Below are 22,768 nucleotides of genomic sequence, written 5' to 3' on the forward strand. Positions count from 1 at the left end.
CAATAGATTTGTGTATTTTGATTGCAGAAGGCACACAGGTACAAGAAAGGATTGGGAATCGATTGCGTGATGGGGAGGGGTTTGCAAGTGCATTGGCTGTTGTCAAGCTGGGGCCGTGGAGGCGGGGTGGGCGAATGGACTGGAGGCCCTCAGCACTCGATCGCTGCTTTGACACGGCTCTGGGAGGCCGCGGGGACGGAAGCCTTGGCGGAGTTGTGGGATCCGGCAAAGTAGCTCTTCAGGGCAGCATGGCTCAACTTGGCTGCGTTGAGGCGCTCCAGGCCGCTGCGGATGGCGGTTGTGGCTCCGGGCTCGTCGTCGTGGTAGACGTCCCACTTGCCCTCTCCGCCAACAGAGGCAAATGCCTGAGAGATTTGCTCTGGGTCTTCAAGCCGGGCGACACAGTCCTCGACAAGAACCTTGACGACGTTGCGGGAGGTCTTGAGGTAACGATCCGGGTTGCGGTGGAGGAACTCCCAGACGTGGTGGGTGCCGCTGGGGTTGGTGCGGGCCAGATTCTCGAGGACGGGGACGACGTCCTGGGGCCGGAGCTTGCCCGATCGAATGTGCTTGATCAAGCGAGTCTGGAGCTCGGGAAGCTGCACACAGCCGAGGGCCTCGGTCGGGTCGCCGGGCATCTCGTCGTCGGGGTGCAGCAGCGTCTCAAAGACCTCGTGCGGATCAGGGGCGTGGCAGATGGCTGCCTGATAGACCAGATCAACCATGTGCTCCGAGACCTCCTCGTTGCGGTTGTTGACGACGACGTTGTAAATCTTGACGCCCTCGGCGATGATCGCCGGCAGCTCCAGCGAAACGGCATAGGCAATGATCGCCGAGCGCAGCAGCGAGTCAAAGTGCGCCTGGTGCGATGATATGTCGTCGCGCTCGTGCCAGCCGAGCTCGGCAGCAAGAGGCTTGATCCAGTCGCGGACAGTGGTCTTCCAGAGGGCCAGCAGGGCCGGGTCGCGGCTGCCGACGATGACGTCGATGCGCTCGAAAACGTCGATGGCGGTGCGCCAGACGGTGGGGTCGCGGTCGATGGCGAGGAACTCGGAGACGCTCATGGCGGTGGCGATATCGAGCCGGTTGGAGAGGGCAAGTGCCCAGGCGTCGGAGAGTGCTCCGGCCCGGTCCGCCGCCGAGAAAGCCGAGGGGTGGCTCTTGAGCCAGCGGGCGAGCTTCTGGTAGTACTCCGGAGAGTCGAAGAGCGTGCGGTAGAAGCCCACGCGGTCGGGGTTAACTACAAGCAGAGTGTTGTCAGACTGCGGGATCGACACCTTGGTGGTCTCGGACAGGAGCACAGTCGTAGGGCCCTGCACCAGCGCGGGCTTGCCGTCGTGGTCGAGGCTGTAGACGCTGTATGCGACCGGGATGATCCAGTCAGAGGGCTCGTCGGCGGCGTGTCTCCACAGAGTGAAGCGGAACTGGCCGAGCTCGACATGGCCCTCTGTGAAAGCCACGGTCACGACCGGAAAGCCTGGCTTGGAGATCCAGCTGGCCATGGTGGTGCTGACGACGTTTTCGCCCAGAACAGAGGCGCTGTCATCGAGGCACTGCCACAGATCCGCAGTCGAGGCGGTGGACAGAGCGTACTTTTGAATGTAGTGGCGGAGACCGTGCCAGAACTGGCCATGCGGGGCACCATCAGCACGGGTGGCAGACTCGATCCAATTCTCCAGCATACGGATGATGGAGGCGCCTTTGTTGTAGGTGACGGTGTCGAAGACGGTCGGCAGCAGCTTGGGGTCCGAGATGGGCATGGCAACGGGGTGGGTGAATCGGGTGTCGTCGACACCAAAGGCAGACATGTGCTCGTAGTAGAAGAACTGCGACAGAAGATCCCAGGCGGGATACAGTTTATCGGCGGACCGGTACTGCATGTACTCGGCAAATCCTTCGTTGAGCCAGCTGGAGGAGACAAAGGCGTGAGCTCCAGGCTGCAGGACAGACAGGCAAAGTGCGGCGAGCAGTCGTCGAGAGCCAGGACGGCATCACACGCGAGTACTTACAGATCATCCCACCACTTCATGGTGACGAGGTTGCCGAACCACTGGCAGAACCGATACAGGTTAGGCCAGCAAGCAAGATGGCAAGCGAGGAGCAAGGGCAGCATGATGTAGCAGACGCTGGAGCCGAGGCGGCCAGGGTGCAGCCTCACAGAGCAGCGGCCCATTCGTCGCCAGATGCATTGGGTGAGCTTACCTGGTGCGCAACCTCATGGGTGATCAACATTGCGATTTCCTGAAGCTCTTCGGCCGGCGAAGCCTCAACATCGCACATGAGCAGATCATCCTCGTAGGTGACGAGGCCCCAGTTTTCCATTCCCTCGGCTAGAACAGAAAGGGAGGTCAATGGGTTGCTGGGCAGCCAGTCCTGCTGGGCGGTGAGAATCATCGGACAGAACAAGCGACAAGAGCAACAAGACTGAAAACAAACGCACAGATATAATCCGGGACAGGGAAGTGGTCCATCTTGGGGACCGGAAGCGGGTAGTCGAACAGCTCGGCAAAGTAGTCGGTCGATTTGGTGGCAATGTCGAGCGAGAACCTGTCGCAGAGGATGGTGTGGGAGCAGGGTCCAGCGACGGAAGGCCGTGTTAGTAGCAATGCAGCATGGTGCAAGGTCGGGGCGGTGAAGCGAGTCGATGGATGGAATGATGGAATGATGGAGGCACGGGGGCCGGTGACAGCAACACATCTTGGTCTGTCTCGTTGCTCTGTATCAGGCTCGCAACTCACCCGCCATATTCCTCGTTTCCGGGCTGGGTGTAAACGCCGACGGGCATACCCGACTTGGTGAAGGACTCGAGCCGGGTCATCTCGCCGATGGCCCAGGCGACCAGGTAGGTCGACTGCACCGGCGTGGGCTCGAACGAGAAGCGTTGCAGACGGTGCTTGCCCGCAGGCGAGACGCTCTGGACGGGCATGTTGGAGAGCACAGGCAGGTTGGAGGTGATGGAAATCTGGAAGACGGCCTTCAGGGCAGGCTCGTCAAAGCACGGAAAGGCGCACCGGGCATAGTTGGGCTCAAAGTCGGTGACGCCCAGATAGTGGGTGACGTCGTTGTCGTCGACATAGGAGCTGCGGTAGAAGCCGCGGGGCACCCGGTCCTTGATAGTGCCGCGGAAGCGAACGGCGAGGACGTAGTCCTGCGGCTCGACGGGGCTGGCAAAGGTCAGATCGACGGTTTCGGTCTGAGGATTGATGTAGGCGGTCTTTGGCCAGAGCGGGCCGGCCTTGCCATCGAGACGAACGTCGGAAATGTCCAGGTCGACGGCGTGGAAGCGGATCACCGACACGGGCTCGAGCACCTGCACCTGGATCTCGACCGAGCCGTTGAACTTGAGCTTGCGCAGGTCCGGCCGGAAGTCCAAGGTGTAGTGGCGAGGCACAACATGGGGCGACAGCCGGACGCTAGTCTCCTCGGGGTGGGGGGCCGAGATGGTCATGGAAGCGGCAGGCCACAATCGGCAGTGCGAGAGACGGAGGTGGTGGATGATGGAGGGCGAGTGGCGACGGAGGAGCGTTATATATTCGGGCGGCGGGACCACTGCGCGGCAGAGCGGCCGTCGGTGCGGCGGTCCGATGGTGCGGCGGACCGTCGGATGCGCCTGTCGAGTTTGCGCTGTAAAGTTTATGCTTGAGGGGGATGATCAGGATCCCCACGATGGACGAGGGCCGATCAAAGCGACGGCTGACGATGTTGCCGTTGGCTTGGGTGGCATGATCTCGGCGCCGGAACAACATCCGGGGCAGCCGCTCGCTGTCGCTCTGCCTCGATGCATTGATGCCGTTGTCACTCTGCCTCGATACCTTGATGCCGTTGTCGCTCTGCCTCGATACCTTGATGTCGCTGTCGATCTGCTGCGATACCTTGATGCCGCTGTCGCCTTCAGCCCCACCGGCAGTGTTTGGATTTAGCGGAGGCCGATGTGTATTTCTGGGGCCACGCCCGATCCGTCTGCTTTGATCCCCGGCCCATGTCCGTGACCACTCCGCGTACACATCCGAGCCGCCAAAATAATGTATTTCGAGGACCCAACAACCGCAACGCTGCGATTCGGCTGTCACGTTTTGTCGTTCACGTGTATGCCCTCTCGCTGCTCCCTCTTCCCTGTCCCTCCCGTCCTATCCAGTTGCCCTGTCCTCCTCCGTTTTCACAACCGCCAATGTCTACGAGAAGAGTCAGCACACCGATCTCTGCCGCAGGGCCCTCGGAGAGTGTTTCCGAGGAAACTGGCCAAGCCGTCGTCAAAGCCGACCCTGATCTCCCAGGGCCGGGAAGCACTGACCCCGTCTCCGTCTCGCCATCGGAATACGTAAGAATCCTGAAGAGCGTAAACACCCTTCGTGACCAGGTCGATATGCTCCGTGAAGAGAACGGCCTCTTGTCTCAAGCACTCCAAGAGGTCAAGACCCGTCTGGCGGCTGTGGAAGCCTCCAGAATCCAGAGCCCGGCAGCCGCAGATGCTGTGATCGAGTCACGCCAGAAGTTCTCCGGGAGCGACTATACCGAGCTCAAGCCTTTCTTGTCCAAGCTTGCCTTGATTTTCCTCGTCCAGCCAGAGTCCTTCCCCTCCGATAGAGAGAAGGTCCTTTTCGCAGCCCTCCTCCTCGAAGGAAGTGCCCTACGCTGGGCCGTGCCATATATAGAGAGCGGCAAGATCTACTCCATGTCTTACGCCGACTTCAAGGAGGAACTCAAGCGCTACTTCCTCCCGTCCAACTACAAGGAACTGGTTATGACCAAGCTGTACAATTTGAAACAGACCTCCTCGGTCTCCCAGTACGCCGTTCGTTTCCGGATCCTCTCCAGGGAGCTGGACAGCTTGACAGACCCCGTTCTATGCGTGTGGTTCGAACGAGGCCTCAAGCCCGCAGTAAAGGACCTGGTCGTGGCCAACATAATGAAGCACGACTCCCTCGATGACCTTATCGATGCTGCGGCTAGGTACGAAATGTACCTAGAAGAGCGGATGTTGGAGTCAGAGGCTACAACGCCGGTGTCGACCACCACGAACCTGCCTCGCTCCTCGCATGGAAGTCAGATCGCCGACGGGGTGCGGCAGGAACGGATCGCAAACAACCTCTGTCTGAACTGCGGCAGCCCAGACCACTATCGAGCCCATTGTCCGGCCCGCCCGCAGTCTCGCCCTCAGTCTGGAAATGGACCACGCCGGTTCAACTGAGCTTCCCAAGCCTACTTTGACCGGCAAGGTCTCAATCCGGGACTGAACTCATCGCTGAGATGACCGTGGTCGCCCAAGTCTGCTCAGGAAATCGGAACAGAGTCAGAAAGACTGCTCCTGTGCATCGGGAACCACAGGAATCCGACCCATTTTGTTTATCATCAACACCGAGGATGACATTGTCTTGCCACTCCAACCTCGCACCTCGTGCCCGTCACCACAGAGGGAGGGCATCAAGATATCCTTGATGGTCCCTCAGGAAATGGTGTGTCTCCCGAGACCGCTTGACCTCGTCCTCGCTTATCATTAGTTTCTGTGCAGTGCAAATTTTTAAAACCCACGCTATTAAAATTGGAAATAAATGTGTCCCGGAGTTTGCTGAATGTGCATTTTGCTTGAACATGCTGTTTGCTTTACTCGCTCATTTCGGACAGCGTCTACTCCTCGTGCCCACGGCGGAACTTTTGGAATCGCTCCAGGTCCATCCGGCTGACCATCCGGGGCTTCCACCATCGGGCTTGAGAGAGAGGTCTGGCTCCGACAGGAGCTGTGGCACTCGCTGTCGCCTCGGAGCTGTCGGCCTCGTTGCCGCTGTCGTTGTCGCCATCGTCGTCGGTTGAAACCCACTCGTCGCTATCCGAGCGACCCAGGTTCGCTAGTTGTCGCGTAACTGATTGAACGGATGCTGCTTGGGTCTTCGGCAGGTTCGACGATGAACGATCGAGGCGGCCGACATGGGCACCTTCCAAGGCTGCAGCGATGTGTCTTGAGCAAATCATGCCGCCTCCAGCCGACTCGCGCATCGACAACATGCCCGCCTCCCTGGATGATGGTCCATAATCGTGATGAAAACAGGTTCGAGATTCAGCCAGTCGATCCATCTCCTTTCGATCTCAGTCTGCATCAAGTCGGTGCGGCTCAAGCGACGTGCTGCAAAGTAGAACCTACCGGAGGAGCACACTCAGATCTGCCGAGCTGAATCCCTTCGTCTGCGCGGCCACCTGATTCAAGTCGACCTTGCCGTCGATCTGGGCACCGCTCCGTCCAATCGCCGCCAGGATCTCCCGTCGATCCTTGAGCCTGGGCAGCCCCACGTAGATCAGGTGGTCGAGCCGGCCAGGTCGCAAAAGAGCATCGTCCAGCTGCTCTGGGCGGTTGGTGCATGCCACAACGAGAACACCGGTGCGCTCTGAGACGCCGTCCATTTCGTTCAGCAGAGTCGAGAGAATGCGCTCGTTCACGCCTGTTGTGCCGTCGTCCTGCCAGTCTGCACCGCCCAACGCCGTCACAATGTGCCAACATTAGCCAAGACGAGAGTCCCGGCGAATCAAGCGAGCATCAAATGGCAACGACACTGCCACCAATACAACGGCATTGTCACAAATGCATTGTCACGACCAACACCGCAGTGACTCTTTTGGTTCAGCAAACAGATGGGTGTAGCTCATCGTGTCCTCGCATACTACTCACCGCGCTTTGTGCCGATTGTGTCGAATTCGTCAAAAAAGATGATACATGGTGCGAACCGACGGGCGCTCGCAAAGATGCGTCGGATGGATGCCTCAGATTCGCCGAGATACTTGTTGAAGATCTGATTGCTGCAGGCCGGCGCCAACGGAGAACATTCAGTCACATGTATTCGGCGACATGTTGCTCGGCCGCACATGCTTGTCAATCGATCGCGTGTGGCACTTGCTGGCTGAGCGAGATAGGCTTGACGCAATGCGTTCTCCGTCTCCGACAGACCGTCACTCTCGGACAAAAATCAGCTTACTTTTTGACGGCGATGAAGTTGAGTGAGCAGTTTGAGGCCAGCGCCTTGACCAAGGTTGTTTTGCCACAGCCTAATGAGGCACGGTGATTGACATGTTACCAACTTGGCCAGTCAAAGTCCACGCAATTGAGATGTGTTGCCACCGGGTGGATCCAGTTAGACTGACCTGTAGGGCCATACAAGAGAATGCCACCGGGAGGTTTGACACCAAGTCGCTGATACGCATCGGGTCGTTCGATGGGCCAGGTCGTCAGCCGAATCAGTTGTTCCTTGATGGACTTGTATCTGTGCGCCAGAAACAGACGATGAGATATCCGCATCGTATCCGTATCCGTATCCGTATCCGCGCGGGTCAGCACCACGATCCAAAGAGCCAGCATGAGCTCCCTCTGTGTCCCGCCGACCGAGTCCCGCCGACTGTGTCTTCAGGACGTACCCTCCGACTGCATCCCAGGACAGTTTGGGCTTGGCCAAGCTCAGCTCGCTATCATCTTCGCGCGGACCGAGAATCTCGTGGGTCTGGTCAAAGTCACTTGCCAGGACCTCGTCGACTTCGGTCGGCGTGGTTGTGTGAGACCGCTGCGGTTCGGCTTCTTTGGACTTGTGCTTCCGCAGGAAGGCGCTTTGGAGCGACCGATCCACAAAATTCTTCAGATCTGAAGCTGTGTAGCTTGTGGTTCGCTAAAGCCGGTTGATTCAGGCAACGTCGCGCGGTGCAATGGGTAAACCAGTGAGAGGTGCTTCCTGGCTACTCGCTCGTACAGTCGCTGCGGTGGCCACCATTCCCATACCTGAGCCAGCGAAGCTGAAAATCCTTGGACGGCAGCTTCGTCAACTGACAAGCCCATAGACGCAGCTTGGGTGGCAATGAAGATCGCCAGTAGCTCCTTTCTCTGGTCTCTGCATACAGGGAAACGTCCAGGAGCGTGGTACGTCAGAGGCAAGCCGAGATTCGATTGACCAGTCGAGCTGGAAGACGAGGGTGCGACTGGGGCTCAGTGCCAATGACCTGATTACGCACAATGTTGGGATAGGGATATCGATGGTGTGGAATCCAGCGGCATGGGCAAGCTTCTTGGGTAGCTTGAAGGACTTGTCGCACTCGCTCACAAAACAAATGCGATGGTCGCGCTGAACGATTTTGTAGACAGCGTCGACATGGGCGCTCAGCAGCCCAAGATCAAAGTCGACATTCGAGTCTGTGGATCAAAACGAGACTCGCGTCAGTAAGTCATTACCAGTCGCCGGAATCATCCAATACATAACCATAGAGATGTATGGCTGCAGTCCGATCACAAGAAAGAGCGGGGATGAAAGCAGCGGCTGAGCATCGGCGGCAGAAATCAGTCGACGGGGTTTCATGTCGTCTGTCGGTTCACCTTGGGAAAGCAAATCAATCGAGTGCACGACCACAACGGCTGGCGAGGACAATCGAGCCATCTCAACCGAACGCAAGAGTGGAGTTACAAGCGACTGAGGATCGACGCCGCTCTGCTCAGCGTCCTTGAGCGACACGATGGTATCCAGTATATCGGTCGAGAAAGCTGGAACGCTGCTGAGGCGATTCAACACATAGCTGGGTAGGAGCAGCCGCCATTATGCAGTGCCATTGCAGGATGTCGGGGTTACCAAAGTGTGGGAGGCATGGCTTGTGCCGGAGACGCAGTGGACTACCGAAGCAGGAGCACATTTGCAGCATCCTTACGAGATGGCTTGTGATTTTCCAGTCCCGGGAGGGCCTCGAACCAATATCCACTGAGGAGGAACCATGTCCATCGTCTTGAACGAGGACGCAAGGCTGAATGTGGACTCTGGTGGTGCCGGGAGACGGAGGAGTGTGAGAGTCCGGCTCGATGTCGTGATGATATGGTAATCCAGGTCGATATCGTGAAGATATGGCAATCCATATCGGAATTGGGTCCGTCCGAGTTTCCAAAGGTTGACGATATACTTTGGGCCAGCCATAAGCCAAGCTCTAGCCAGACACATCCAGAGTGACACTCCACGGTGATGGTAGTGAACGACGACTTCTTTCCGATCCAGTGAGCTGACTGTCTCGACAGGCCGTGCTGAGATAGGGGGCAGCAGCGAAAAGGACAATATCGCCCAGAGGTATATCCGACTGTGAAACTCACCAAGGACCTTGTGCAGCTCGCTGATCTGTCGAGGGTATATCTTTGGACTGTAGTGCAGCGGATCCAAGCCGAGTCTCCAGAAATCAGAGGTGCCCACGACACCGGCTCGCTCTGACACCATTCGGGATGGGGCGACGACAGCGACTTGGATCTGGCGGGAGTTGGCGATGCAATATCGAGGATACTCGACAGCCACAGAGCAAGCCTCGCTCGATTGCACAGAGGCCTGCTCGACCAGGAAGGGAATATGTTGGCCGCGGATCCAGATAGGAACGACGATGCCTATTGAAATCTGTAGTCAACAGGGCCGCAATGGGATGCAGAGGGTGGGATTAATCCGACGGAACGTCTTGGAACACTACACTGCAGCCCACAGAAACACAAGTTCACCCCGACCGACCGGCTTCCCGTGAAGTGATCTGCCAAAGAGCCTGGACCAATCGCAGCAGTCTAGTGGCGAGTGGAGCGGGTTGGAGAGGGCCGAGGAGAAGACGGTGTGCTTTGGATTGTCGTCGGCGGATCGAGCTTGCTCGAGGCCCCTGGAGGTAGGAACCCAAGGACGGGGTAGCAATGGGCGAAGGGTGATCGAAAGGCGAGAGGTGGCTGCCGCAGTGCTTTCAGTGTCGGCGGTGACGGAATCCAGCGCATCTGCGGCATTCAGGGGAGATATCTTGGCGGCATGGGTGCCAAAGTGCTGAGAAACCCATGCGGGGAGCTGGCAGGACGGCGAGTCGGCGGTTGTGGCGAAGGACTGGGCAAAGAAGAAGGCTGGCGGATCGTGGAGACGGACCCAGGCCGGAAGGCGAATTCCACAGCCGGAAGACAGTGCGACCGCATGCGACGGGAGCGACGGCAGAGAGGAGCGGGCGAGCTCCATGCTGGACGAGATGGATGGGCAAACCTGGGATCGGGCAGCCAGATCGGATCGGATCGGTCATGGCCAGGGCCAGAAGCCAGGCGCGATGCTTGCTCCTTTGCTTGCTCCTTTGCTTGCTCCTTTGCTTTCCCCTTTGCTTGCTCCTTTCGCGATGTGTCCATGTCAAGTCCAATGTCAAGTTCAAGTTCAAGTTGATGTGGGAGACACGTTTTCATGATATACAGCGCACTCAACGGGACATTCAACGGGACATTCAACGGGACATTCAACGGGACATTCAGCATGATACTCAACATGATACTCAACATGATACTCAACATGATACTCAGCAGGACAGTCAGCGGCCCGGCAATATCAGAAACCGATCCCCCGACATGCTCCGTTTCTGCCAATACCGAGCCGGCCAGTCGGCATGCACATTGCTTATCGCTCCGAGTTGATACACATCGAGTCGATACTCTCCGAGTCAATGCACATCAAGTCGATACATCCACCCCGAGCCAGACACACCGGCGTGCGCTTTCCATGCCAGCACTCGCACCATCCGCACAAGGCAGCGCCGTCGTGCGATCGGCCTCGGTGCGACCCTTCTGCCCCGCTCCTGCTCCAGCGGGTCCCCCCAGGCTTGCTGCTGCCCGCATCCGTCGCCCACCGCCTTTGCGCCCTCAGTCCTGCGGCCCTCTGTCCTGCGGTCCCCTCCCTCCTGCGGCTCCTTCCTGTGACCCGCTCGGCTCTTACGCTCTCCGCGCTCGGCTCTGCGTGTGCTGCCGTCCCCGATCCACGCATCGTCTCCGTTGGGATCTCCCATCTGCGGTAATGCCTCTGTGTCCTGCCCCCTTTCCGGCACCGTTGGCTTGGAGGGATTTCGGCTGGCCCCGCTCCTCCTCGCATTGTTCCTCCTGGCGCCGGGTTTCGGCTCCCGTGGCTTCCTCGGGTCTCGATCGGTCCCAGCGCCAGAGCACGCCTGGACGGTGCGGCACGGCCGCTCGTTTGCTCTCGTTTCCGTTCCTGGGCTGCTCGGGCGTGCTTGTCCTTCATCTCAACCCGAGCGAAATCCGCCAGTGTCTTTGCACCAACTTGTCTTCATTAATCCTGCCATCGCATCGTCTGTCCCGATCCTGTTTCGCCTCCCGCAACCTGTCCTCGCTTGCACATTAGACACTGCCATGTCTGCGTTTTTTTCGCCATTGTCACCAAGCATCTCGCACGCTCCCCGGTAACAGTCGTTCATCGGCCCTCTCCTTTCATCCGGTGCTGAGAGACTCTGTTCTGCTCTGTCTGCCCAGCCGATCTTGTCTCTGCTTTTCCGTCGTCGTCTCCTGTTTGTCCTTGTCTTGCCCAAGGCTGGCCGTCGCAGCCTCCCATGCGCCCAGCGTCGGCATCAGCGCCTCGGCTCTTGAGTTGAGCTGGGTCTGTGCCAAAGGATCGCCGCTGCAAGGGCTGCTGCCGGGCTGGGCTGCGACTGGGATGTGTTCCTGGGGCGCTAATTTTAGATCGACCGGTGTTTACGATTCATGGTTGCGCCTTGGGAGGCGGCGGGCTCGCAGGTCGCCACTCTTACTTTGATTCCATGCGCCAGTCTGCATTTAGCTCCTGGCCAGGGCAAGCCCACTTGGTCCTGACAACCGACCGAGCAAACCTAACATCGACCTTTGTTTCTATCTCTCGCCTGCGTCTTCCCACCGGACGTCGTCTCGGCCTGAACCGCCTCGACTCTCGTCTTGAACCGCCACCGACTCGCCACAATTCCCGGGCTGATCCACCCATCCATCCCTCCTGCGTCTTGGATACTGTTTCTCGGTCCTTGGGCATCCCGGGCCATTCCGCCATCGACGACATCCGAACGTCCTGCTGATCATCCCACCGACGTCGCTCACACGACTCGACTGTCCTGCTGATCAACCCGGACGGCCCTTTTCCTCTCTCCCGCACTTCGCCCCCCCCCCTCCGCTGTCAACTGCCTCGGCTCTCCCGCCAGCGAGCTTCCCTTGCCTGCCTTCCCGCCCGAAGCCGCTGTGGACTTGGAGCCACACGCCTCCACCGACGCCGACGTCGACACCGGCGCCCCGAACGACATCGTCGCCACCATCAACCACAATACCATCGTCAACCCCATCGCTGTCGAGGACTCGCTAAAAAGTATGGTGACCACCGCCCTGGAGATGAGCGAAATCCAGACCCCGCCTGAATCCGAGTTCTCCAGCGCCACTGCCACCAACTCAACGCCGCCCTCGGAGACACCCCATGAGACGGCCGAACGTCTGGCTTCGCTCAAGAACCGTCTGCAGGCCCTGACCGCAAAGCATGTAGCAAAACCCCATCCGTACGATCCTCAGCAGCTCTCGATAGGTAATGCCGCTGTCCCAAACGACATACTCTGGCCTGTGTGCGGTGTTATGAGCATCGGCGGCTTGGATTCCTGGACTACTGCATCCCCCTCGTGGTTGCTCCACTCCTGCCGATGCTCGTGCCTCAGGCTGTGCACTGGCCACGGCGACTTGCCCCTTTGCTCGCTCGCCGGCCGCTTCCCGTTGCAGAATGGCCTGCCACGAGCCTGCGCGGTTCACTGCGTCGCTCCATCATTCACTGCATGGCTGCGACACGCCACAGTCATCCTCTAACCATCGTTTGTGCTCTTCCGTGCCTCAGTCACATCTCCCTCCTCGTCTCCGCGCCTTCCCGACCCAATTTCTCCCCAGGCCTGGTGCACCTGCGAAAACAGCCCCGACCGTCAAACGCTACCAAAGTGCAAAACATGCCACAATGACATTCGGGTCATCTCTGATCTGCTCACCGTCAAGACCCGGTTAGTCGAAGACCTGACGTACACAAAAACCAAGCTGAACGCCCTGCTCAAACGCGAAGACTTTACTATCGAAGAAATGACGCTGTTGCGCACCCAGCTCGAGCAGGCCACCGCCAAGCTCGAGGAGAAGGATGAGGAGCTCGAGTCCACCAAGAACGACCTGGCCCGCATGAGCGAGAAGCTTGTCGAGGAAATCGAGAAGCGTGCAGAGCTGCAGCACTCCAAAGACGCAGTCCAAGACGAGCTGGAGGAGCTGACAAAGACCCTGTTCGAGGAAGCAAACGACCTCGTCGCCACCGAGGCCCGCAAGCGGCACTATCACGAAACCCGTGAGAAGGCGCTGGAGCGCCAGCTCGAGGAGACCAAATCCCAGCTGCAGCTCGAGCAGATGCAGCTCCAGGAGCTCAAAGAAAAGTACGAAAAGTCACAGGCCCTGTATGAGTACAGCAACACGCTCAACTCGCACGCCATGCTGCAGCGCCGGTCGTCCCTGACGCCGCTGTCGCCTGCGGCGGTTAGTGCCACCCGGGACCGCAACAGCATGACCATGATCTCCAACTCACTCGACAGCGAGCAGTCACTCGCCGACATCGTCGACCCCAATCTGCTGGCCGAGTTCAAAGAATTCCTGGTGAGCGCGCCGACCCTCAAGCTGAACAAACTGGCTGCCCTGCTATTCATGCGCAACGCCCTTGAGGACGATGTCAGCCCCTGTCTGCGCTTTGGAGGCAACCCGCGAACGTCGACCCGCAAGCTGGTCGACTCGATCATGAGCAACTCGTGCTTCATCGAGGAAATGACGCCGCGCTACCAGACCGCTCTCCAGCACCAGTACGACCACATCGAAAAGGAGGCCCACGAGGCCGAGCTCCTCAAGCCCAGCAACAAGGCCCAGACCAGCCCCCTGACCGTGCCTCTTGAGGCCTCCGACTCGGCCAAGGCTCCGACGGCACTGCTCTTCAACAAGACCGTGATCGAGCGCTTCACCACCTTTGGTATGAGCACCCTCAACTCGTCCTCACACTCGGGCCATCTTGTGCGCGGCTGCTCGACATGCGGCCGGTCGGCCCGACAAACACCCTGCCGCTACCATTTCCGCACCTCGGAGTTGCCTGAGGACCCGTGGTACCCGATCTGCCTCAACTGCCGCGACCGCCTGGTGGCCGTGTGCGAGTTTTACCAGTTTGTGTCGCACGTCCGGCAAGGTGTGTACACCTCCAGACGGCCAGAGCATCTCTACGTCGAGATGATTGCCCTCAAGCGCAAGATGTTCTACGCCCGCATTGGCGCGGCCCAGTACGTCGCCAGTGAGGAGTCTCAGCTTCCCAACGACTACGTCTCGATGGCTGCCCTGCCCCAGCTGCCCGCCATTGACGAGCTCGAGTCGCGAACGAGCTCCCAGATTGATCGCGAGGGCGAGCCGGCCGAGCCTCCCCAGATCCAGATCCATGTTGAGGACGAGCAGCAGCCCGCTCCGGAAGCAATCGAAGGTAAACAATCTGTGCCCGGTGTGCTTCTGGTTGGGCGTAGGGCGTAGGGCGTTGAATTGGTGCGGATGCTCTTGCCTTGGGCGATGCAGGACCCTCCTGTCACACTCGATGGTCTGCGGCGCTCTTTGGCTGCCACCTACCCCCCGTCCCATCACACCCCGCGGTCATTCCTCCTTTCTTCTGGTGACAGCGCTAACATGGATTACCTTCCTCACACTATCGCAGTTGCCACAGAGTAATTTGTGCAGACGAGTTGTGCTCAGCTCCGCGCCCCATCGTTGCCGTCGCACGGTCTCTGTGCCGCTCAAGCAACTCCAACACCTTGTTCATATCAATCCTAGCAAGCATGTCCATCCCGAGACGGCTGCGTCTGAGCCCTACTAATCTTGCTGGCTAGAAAATCCCTCCAGAGGACCTAGAGTGCCCGTCGCCCATCCTCTAATTCTTTGTGTGTTCTTTCTTTGAGCGTTTGTTCTTTTTATTTGTGTTTGTTTTTTCTTTCTTCTTCCTTCCGCTCATTTCCCGCCTCCACTTTTTCTCTCGTGTCCGTGCTGCTCTTCCGCTCCCGTCTCTCCGCTTTCCGGTCCTTTTTCTTCTTCTTTTCCGGCACGGGCATATTTGCCATGATCGTTGCAGCCAGTAGAAGTGCTTTGGCCTCCAGCTTGAGATAGCCATCGTCGGCCACCCATCGCGTGTGGACACTACTGCTCAATACACTTACTTCGCCAAATGCGGAAACGAATGGAGGAGTGGAGTCGGCGGAGAGTGAAGCCTTCCTGGGCGTGAAACGGTGGGAGCGGGGTTCGTTTGACTGCAGCCAATCCAATAAAAAGCAGGTTTTGGTCGTTGAACAAATACTCTGTTGCCTCAGCACATCGCGCGCTGGCCATGGCCATTCAGTGTTGTGTTTCTGGATCTGAATCAGGGACACTGTCTCGCACGGATGGCTCACCACAAGCGAACGATACCATCCAGACGACGGCGATTCAAGCGACTCGATCATCAGGTGTGCTCACAGTGCCGGGAAGCCAAGCGACTCGAGAAGGCCGAGTATCTTGATATTGATACACCATGGAACTGTCCAGAGGGTCGAGTGGATGCACCACACAAAGAGATTGCCAACCAGGACGGGAAACAATCGCATGGCTTGCACGCTGGAGCCTATGGATCAGCAGTCCTGTGTCGCTGGTGCCAGAAAGTTATCTCACCGGATTGACTGTAGCGTTGCAGCGATCATGGCCGGGTTTTGCGCCGCACTGATTGGACGGAACTGCCCCTGGCCTTGGAATAATGCCGCAAATCCAGGCCATTTCCCCAGCCAGCCAGATCGGCAGGTCAACTTTCATCTCGTTGCTGCTGGACAATGCAGCATCCACTCCATTCCCGAGCTCCGAGGCAGTCGCTCGCCCGGGGCGAGCCCAAAGAGGCTCTGAATGAGCTCCAGGTCGCCGATATCAATGCTGTAGGGATCCTCGATGTCCCTATGGATCGCACGAGAGTTGTCGTCGCCCCCTTCCTCGACTCACCTAGCCCATATCCGCTCGCCGGACGGCAGATCTACCGAATGCTGGACTCGCAAGGCAAGGGCTTCCTCAGCCGAGACGAGACCAAGCTGGCTTTCCTGGGACTGCTGGGATACACCCCGTCGGAGGTATGCACTCCCGCTCCAGCACAAACATGCCATGGCAAACGAGGGACAGCCGGCGAATGATACAAGGGGACAATCGATGAAAGATGCACGGGGACAGATCGAAGGGCCGCACAGAATGCTTCGACTAAAGTCGGGCATGCTGACTCTCCCACCCATCCAGTTTGAGCTCTCCTTGGTGGAGCAGACCATCGATATCGACAAGCAAGGTTCGACCCTCCAGTTAATGCCATGATCACATTCCTCCGAGTCGGATCTACCCCGTGCAGATCAATATTCCACCTCCTCCCCCCGACATCTTGGGACTTATTAGAACACATCCTCCTCCCCATCATGGTGAGGCTATGCACACCTTCTTTCTCTCCTTGATCCTGCTCTCAACAACGACATCACAGAGATGACGAGGGCAAACCTGGTTCGGTTCATGGCACCCAAGCTGTCTCTCGGCGATGCAGATGGATACATACGGCGTATGTTCCTGGAGTTTGATATCAAACGTATGTGTCTGGAAGATAGTGTTGCCGCGGCTGCTAGACTCGTTGGCTCTCGCCAACTCGGTCCCACACTGGTAGCTCTGGTTGGTTTTACTGATGAATTACGCTTCTCGAAAATCGCAAAACAATCGGGACCAAAAAATCGGAATGGAAAAAATCAGGGAGCGGATTTCTAGATCGCGCAGGCGTGGCAGCAGTCTTTCGCAGGTTCCTGCCCCACCTTCCGGACGGCAAGATACAGCATTACTTTGACAGGATGGACGAGAACGGCGACGGGAAGATCAGCTATCGCGAGTTTGAGACGGTGATGCGGAGGGGTCTTGCCGCAAGAAACCCATGCCAGTTGGGGTGGACTGACAATGAGGCTCGATTGTCTGTGGGCAAGGGGTTGATGTGATCACCATCGACGGCTGGCAACAGCGGCAGCGATGACAACCAGTCCCGCCGACACGCACCGCACACTATGGACGGACAACAGGCGATTCTTGGGATGTCTTGAGGATAACACAGTCTACAGAGTTGTATTCAAGGTGTGGTCCAGTTCCACCAGATCCAGAGAGAGAAACAAAGTACGAGGGTGCAGGGGCGGAAGCAGCTGGACAGGGAACCACGATTTTTTTTTTGTTGTTGTTATCAGACACAATATACACGGCCCTTCCCTGGAGAGCGACTCGGCACAGAACGAGAAGGAGAAGCAAAGAGAGTGCAGTGGAGAGCGGTGTGTGAGGAGACCAAAGGGAGGTGGAGAAGAAGAAAGTAAAGTGGATAGGGAGCGAGTAAAGTGGATAAGGAGCGAGTCAAAGATATGTGGTTCATGACAGATGCAGCTTGCGACGCCGCAACCTCTGCGGCGGAGGTGGCAAAATATACCACCCCCATCAGCCAGGCCAGGACGTCCCCGGCCCAGACATTCGGAACAGGACCGATAAAGCCGGGGGGTTTCTGCGGAGCTTAGATGCCCAGTTTCTTGTTAATCATAGACTTGAGATGACCCAGTCGCGTCGGGCCGTTGCGGTCGGCAACGAGGTTGTATAGCTTGTCCAGGAAGGGCTCGCCGTGCAGCCGATACATGGCAAATGCACAGTCAAAGGCAGACTTGCGGGTGGCTGCCTTTTTGGAATCCAAGGCCTGTGCAAAGCACCCCCCACACCAGGTCAGTAGCCAGTCGGCGGTGTCGCGTGCCCTCAAAGGATTTGCAAACGAATGACTGCAGACACACATATGCTACAACGAAGCCGCTACAAGACACGGCCACCAGATCCAGCACCAGCAAAGCAAACGGTACAAGCAAACAGGCGATCCAAGCGAGTGCGGTCCTCACCTTAACCAGGTACTTGGTTACGGGTGCCCAGTCCCAGTGAACCTCTTCGCCAAGGCGCCACTCCTTCTCGACGATGCGAGCAAGCATCTCGCAGCATACTCTGAGGCCGGCGCCGGCATTAAGGGCGTCCATCAGGGCCATGCGAACAATGTCGCGGGGAACGTTGCGTTCGTAGGCCTCCAGCACAGCGTCGATTTCGTACGCAATCTCGAGCAGGTCCTCAGCAGCACACTGCATGTGTGGCAGGTGGGAAGAAGCGACAGAGGTTGGTCAGAGGAGCAAGTTTGCCAACCCGGGCGCATTGGTGCAATACCCATTGCCAGGACACAATCCATCTCATCCATTCCACCGCCCAATTCTGTCCGCGACTGCAACAAAGCAACGATGCGACGATGCAACGCTACTTACGCCACCGACGGTCTCGCATCCCAGGACGTTCAGGAGAATATCGCTGGCCCGGAGCACAACCAGCTCGCGCTGATTCACCACCAGTTCCTTCAGCAGCAAGAGGCCGTTCTTGACCGTGTCCGGGGTTCGGTTCTCATCGTGAAGGCAGGCCATGATGGTGTCGATAACATTGCCCAAGCGGGTCTTCCAGACCGACTCGCGGCGCCGACGGGCGACGTCCACAACATCGGTCACGGAGACCTCACCGCTCTCGTCGTCCGAGTCCTCGACTTCCTCAGGATTGAAGATCAGCTCCTTGAGGATGTCCGGGCTGAGGATCTTGGTGTCCCAGCTGACGCCACGCTTGCGCTTGTCAAGCTTGGATCGGATGCGCAGGCGCGATTTGCGCTCGTCCTCCGAGGGATCGGTGCTGGCGGCAGGCGGTTCGTCCGCAGAGGCGGCCTTCTGGGCATCCGGCAGCGCTTCGGGCGAGTCCGAGAGACGGACACGCTCCATCACGGGGACACGGGGCAGCGACGGGAAGGTGCCGCTGACGGGGGTGTGGGCATCCACGAGCTCCATGTCGATGTTGGAGATGGAGTCTTCAAATACCTCGTGCTCCTCCTCCTCGACCTCCTCCTCGGCGCCGTGGATCTCGGTAATGGCCTTCATCAAGTCGCTCATGGGATACGGCTGCGGCTGAGGAATGGCCGAGAGGGGCGATTCGTAATCGTCAAAGGTGTTGGCGCGCTCGTCGATGACGGGGTGCTTACGATCAAACTCGTCTTGGGGAGACGGGGGCGTGACGGCTCGCAGGACATCCACAAAGAGGGGCTGATTGGGCTTGATGTCCATGTCTTCGTTGCGCAGAGCGCTGCGGCCGCGAGCGCCATCCGACTTTGAGGGCGACGGAGAGCTGGACAGGGGTGAGCGCGATCCAAGACTTGGCGACTGGCGGGGGAGACGAGAGGGCGACTCGGAGCTGCGGCCCTTGCGGCTGGGTGAGGCGGATGATCGGCTTGGAGATGCGGGAGGCTGCATCACAGAAAGGGATCGCGATGGTCAGCGAGACGGATGGCCCAGAGAGCGGTATCCGCCGTGCCTTGCATGCAGATGCTGTTGCGCTGGCATGGCATTGGAGACGCCACTTGCCACACTCGGCACGTCTCCACCCCGACAAACTCACCCTGGTCAGTCCGGAACTGAGCACACCGAGGTCGTTCGAAATATCCTTGGTACCAAAGAAGGTGTTGTAGGTTTTGCGGTCGTCGCCCTTGAGCTGGTTCCAGGCAGACCAGAAGGTGTCAGGGTTGAGGTTGTGCATGGTGCCCACGATAAACTTCATGTTCTTTTGTACGACGGGATCGTTTTCATAGGTCATAGGCGTGAGGCGGACCAGCATCGAGCGGACATCTGCGAGGACGAACAGCACGTCGCCGGACAAGGAGTGGGGGTCAAATTTGATTCGCAGCGAACGACAACATGGGGAAATAGATCCATGCGATCGAATCAGGCGACTGAATCAGGCGACCAATCCATCCGACAGCATCAGTGTTCCCGGATACTTACTGCTAGCTTTGGCCACGTAGGGAATCCACTCACTCTCGGTGAGATCTGCCAGTAGACCGACACAGCCTGTGCGGACCTTGGTATTCTGGCCAAACTCGGGGCTGTTCATGGCCTGGGAAAGCGCAGAGCAGATGGCGATGCCGCGGTATCGCTCGCGGAAGCACTTGAGGATGCTCATGGCGGCGTCAAAGATCTGCACCTTGGTCTTCTCGCGCGGGATGTAGACGAGAGCCACGAGCCGCGGTACCATCTGCTCCAGTAGCTCGTTGCTCTCGACTTTACATGCCAGCTCGGTCAAAGCCGAGAGCGCACCGACCAAGCCCTTGAAATGGGCGTCGTGCAGTCCCATCATGAGGAACTCCAAGAGCTTGGGCAGCTTGGAGCGCAGCTCGTGGGTCGGCGCCGCGGCAATGTACGGCGTGATAACCTGTTCCCAAGCCTTGGAGCGGATCGCCCAGTCGTTCGACTTGAGCTTGGTAAGGGTGCCGGCAAAGTCCATCGAGACACGCTCGTCTTCCTCGGCAATGGAGCTGGGTGTGGGTGACAGAGTGAGGTGGCGCAAGTTGAGTGGGCCCTCGGTCTGGCCCTGGGTGTGCTGGGCCAGCAGGACGGTGGCTTCAAAGATGCGGGCGGTCTTCTGGAGCTTGTATATGCTGGCAGGGCGATTGCGGGTCTGCTTCTGCGTGGGCGAACTTCGCAGGGGTTCCTGGCTGGCGGGAAGCGGGGCCGAGGACGATGGCGCGGGAAGACGCACCGGCTGCGAATAGGTCAGGCCGGATGGCTGCGAGAAAGTCAGGCCCTGCTCCTGCGCGATTCTCATTTCCAGCTCCTTCTGCATCTGCTGCTGCATTTGCTGCTGCATTTGCTGGGAGAGGCTGTCGCGGAAGAAGGCGTCGTTGCTGTCGACTCGCTGAGGAGCCTGGGTCATGAAACCGCCTGCCTCGACCTTGGACGAGTCGAAGGTACCGCGCTGGGCGCCGCCATCAAGTCGGGCTTTGGATGCCAGCGGCAGAGAGCTTGCGTGTGTAGGGCCGTATTCGTATCCAGCGGCTTGGGCTCGCGATGAGGCCGAGGGGGTGTAGAGTGTCGACGAGACACGCGGGGTGATGTTGGGATAGCTGGAGGATGTCGAGCGGTTCGAGGGAGTCTGGGCCACGCTGTTGTTGGATGGGCCACGACGGGGAATGCTGGCCATGGAGGTGACCCCGAGGTACTTTTTGGCAATGTCGCTGAGATTGCCGGTGAACCTAGCATGGAAAAAAATGGGAAGCCGCCAAAGTCAGAAGGCTGGCTCCACACGCACCAAAACAAGTGCGTTCGTTGTACCCGGCGATAAGGGCTGCCATGCGCAACAGGGCAAGCCACCAGGCGAGCATCTGGGGGGGGGGACCACGGCAGCACACCCAAGGGCATCTCATCGCGGTCATGGCTGAGCCGATCTTACCTATCCACGCGATAGGGGAATAGTGTGACGTAGAATTCAAAAGCCTTGCGGGTGTTGTCGCGGACTTCCTTGTTCGAATCGACGATGGACTCTTTCATAAAGTTCTCAATGATCTCGACAAAGTTCTCCAGACGATCGATGCTGTTGAACTCAAGAACCTTGATGAGGGCTTCGGTGACGGAGCCGCGCAGATTCTGGTTCTTGCTGGCGTAGGACTCGAGCAGCAGGGGGATGCAGGTGGCGAGACCGCCCTTTTCGATCACCTGCAAGAGAGTCGTGCGGGCAGCGCCCCACATAACACGGTTGGACCGCAGACAGACCTTGAGGACGCCGGGCAGCAGGGCGTCGGAGAGGGGCTCGAACTGGGGGCCGAGCGAATATCCCAAGGCCTCGATCAGGGCAAGGGCGTCTCTGCAGAGCTTGGTGCGGTCGCTGGCGAGCTGTTACCGGTAGATGCGGCGTGTAGCGAGAACGCAGGGTCAGCCATTCGGCACAGATGCGGAGGGGTTTGGGATTGAGCAAGGTCGGCGCTGTCCAAGACCGAGCCATATCAACGATAAGACCAGGTAGATGCAGCCAAAATAGCCCTACCAGCCCGACCGGCCAGCGACGGCATCGGTGGGTTCAAGAGCCAATCGAAACATGCAGAGGGAGCTGCGTCGGTGGAGGGGAGAAAGCGGTGGGCATGGGGGATGCGGTACTGACAGCCGAGCAGATGGGAATCCTGAGCTTCTTGATCGTCAGGGCAAATCCGGGAATGTCGGCAGAGCCACGGGCTATCGAGGCCAGGCGAAGGATGGCCTCGTCCATCTTCTCCCAGTTCTGCTCCGACTCCTTCTGCTCGAAGATCTTGGAGAACTTGCGAATTTCTGCATCGAGGTCGGCGGCATCGGAGAGCTGGCAGAGAGCGTCCGTGGGTGGCAAGGCAGGAGCATTGGGGGGGGGTGGATGAGCGACAGGTTCGAACGCATTCGGTGCAAGGATGCAGGACAGCCAAGGCAGTTATGCGAGTGGCCAAGAGGAGCGACTTATTACGTGGATCGACGCCATTGCTTTCTTTTTGGGGGATGAGCTTGAGGCTGAGAATCCACTGAATATGTTCATGGCAGGTGTGCACGCGGCAACAGGTGGTTAAATATAAGCGACAGAAACTGGTGAAATATGATACAAGTGCGATTCAATGGCGACCGGAGCGGGTCTGGCAAAGCGACTGGACCGAGCGGGCAGGAGTGGCGGACGAAAGGCTCGGTGGCTGCCTGGTGGAGGGATGGGGGAACAAGTGCGGAAAGCGAGATCGAGTCCAAAGCCAGACAGGTGAAGTGGCCAGGAGCAGGCGAGGCCACAAGACAGATGGGGTGGTGGGCGATCGGCAGGCCGGGAGGGGCCACAACAAAACGGTCGCCTGGCGAGGAGATCGCTGCAGACGGTTCAAAGGGAAGAGGGCTCGGCGCTGGGACGAGGAGCTGGGAGGAGGGGGGGACACCACAGCGGGGACGACTGGGGCAGAGAAGCCCAAGACAGAGCACTCGGACGCAGGTCCTTGACGACAGGACGGTCGAGAGGGAGACGAAGGACGACGCAGGGACGAGGCGGGCCCCATGAATTCGGCAGCAGCTTACCTCGGGTGAGGGAGCA

General features: G+C 58.6%; 5 protein-coding genes across 5 annotated transcripts; 2 read left to right on the forward strand and 3 right to left on the reverse strand.

Annotated features, from left to right (window-relative positions):
• Positions 1 to 8: 8 nt before the first annotated feature.
• Positions 9 to 3,497, reverse strand: BJ171DRAFT_602706 (peptidase family M1-domain-containing protein). Its single transcript, XM_053115156.1, has 5 exons — positions 2,739 to 3,497; positions 2,441 to 2,547; positions 2,203 to 2,330; positions 2,010 to 2,050; positions 9 to 1,908 (listed from the first exon to the last, which is right to left on the reverse strand). Exons 1-5 carry the CDS (start codon positions 3,446 to 3,448, stop codon positions 150 to 152), a joined length of 2,745 nt encoding a protein of 914 aa, XP_052962737.1. The 5' UTR covers positions 3,449 to 3,497; the 3' UTR covers positions 9 to 149.
• A 2,075-nt stretch (positions 3,498 to 5,572) lies between these two features.
• Positions 5,573 to 9,989, reverse strand: BJ171DRAFT_523060 (uncharacterized protein). Its single transcript, XM_053112542.1, has 12 exons — positions 9,498 to 9,989; positions 9,098 to 9,389; positions 8,668 to 8,773; positions 8,342 to 8,538; positions 7,984 to 8,161; positions 7,754 to 7,862; positions 7,399 to 7,643; positions 7,129 to 7,247; positions 6,963 to 7,032; positions 6,659 to 6,786; positions 6,137 to 6,455; positions 5,573 to 6,010 (listed from the first exon to the last, which is right to left on the reverse strand). The coding sequence occupies exons 1-12, from the start codon at positions 9,972 to 9,974 to the stop codon at positions 5,626 to 5,628; spliced, it is 2,625 nt and encodes an 874-aa protein (XP_052962738.1). The 5' UTR covers positions 9,975 to 9,989; the 3' UTR covers positions 5,573 to 5,625.
• Positions 9,990 to 10,966: 977 nt separating this feature from the next.
• Positions 10,967 to 14,629, forward strand: BJ171DRAFT_241885 (uncharacterized protein). Its single transcript, XM_053106651.1, has 4 exons — positions 10,967 to 11,190; positions 11,953 to 12,323; positions 12,624 to 14,270; positions 14,496 to 14,629. Exons 1-4 carry the CDS (start codon positions 11,141 to 11,143, stop codon positions 14,507 to 14,509), a joined length of 2,082 nt encoding a protein of 693 aa, XP_052962739.1. The 5' UTR covers positions 10,967 to 11,140; the 3' UTR covers positions 14,510 to 14,629.
• Positions 14,630 to 15,566: 937 nt separating this feature from the next.
• Positions 15,567 to 17,086, forward strand: BJ171DRAFT_241910 (uncharacterized protein). Its single transcript, XM_053106652.1, has 5 exons — positions 15,567 to 15,732; positions 15,826 to 15,921; positions 16,082 to 16,127; positions 16,260 to 16,415; positions 16,574 to 17,086. The coding sequence occupies exons 1-5, from the start codon at positions 15,634 to 15,636 to the stop codon at positions 16,807 to 16,809; spliced, it is 633 nt and encodes a 210-aa protein (XP_052962740.1). The 5' UTR covers positions 15,567 to 15,633; the 3' UTR covers positions 16,810 to 17,086.
• A 1,773-nt stretch (positions 17,087 to 18,859) lies between these two features.
• BJ171DRAFT_241919 (clasp N terminal-domain-containing protein) lies at positions 18,860 to 22,399 on the reverse strand. Its single transcript, XM_053106653.1, has 6 exons — positions 22,169 to 22,399; positions 21,839 to 22,030; positions 21,134 to 21,573; positions 19,690 to 20,936; positions 19,307 to 19,399; positions 18,860 to 19,155 (listed from the first exon to the last, which is right to left on the reverse strand). The coding sequence occupies exons 1-6, from the start codon at positions 22,235 to 22,237 to the stop codon at positions 18,896 to 18,898; spliced, it is 2,301 nt and encodes a 766-aa protein (XP_052962741.1). The 5' UTR covers positions 22,238 to 22,399; the 3' UTR covers positions 18,860 to 18,895.
• Positions 22,400 to 22,768: the final 369 nt, after the last annotated feature.

Source organism: Polychytrium aggregatum (assembly GCF_025602895.1).
Source record: "Polychytrium aggregatum strain JEL109 chromosome Unknown BJ171scaffold_51, whole genome shotgun sequence".
Lineage (NCBI taxonomy): Eukaryota > Fungi > Chytridiomycota > Chytridiomycetes > Polychytriales > Polychytrium > Polychytrium aggregatum.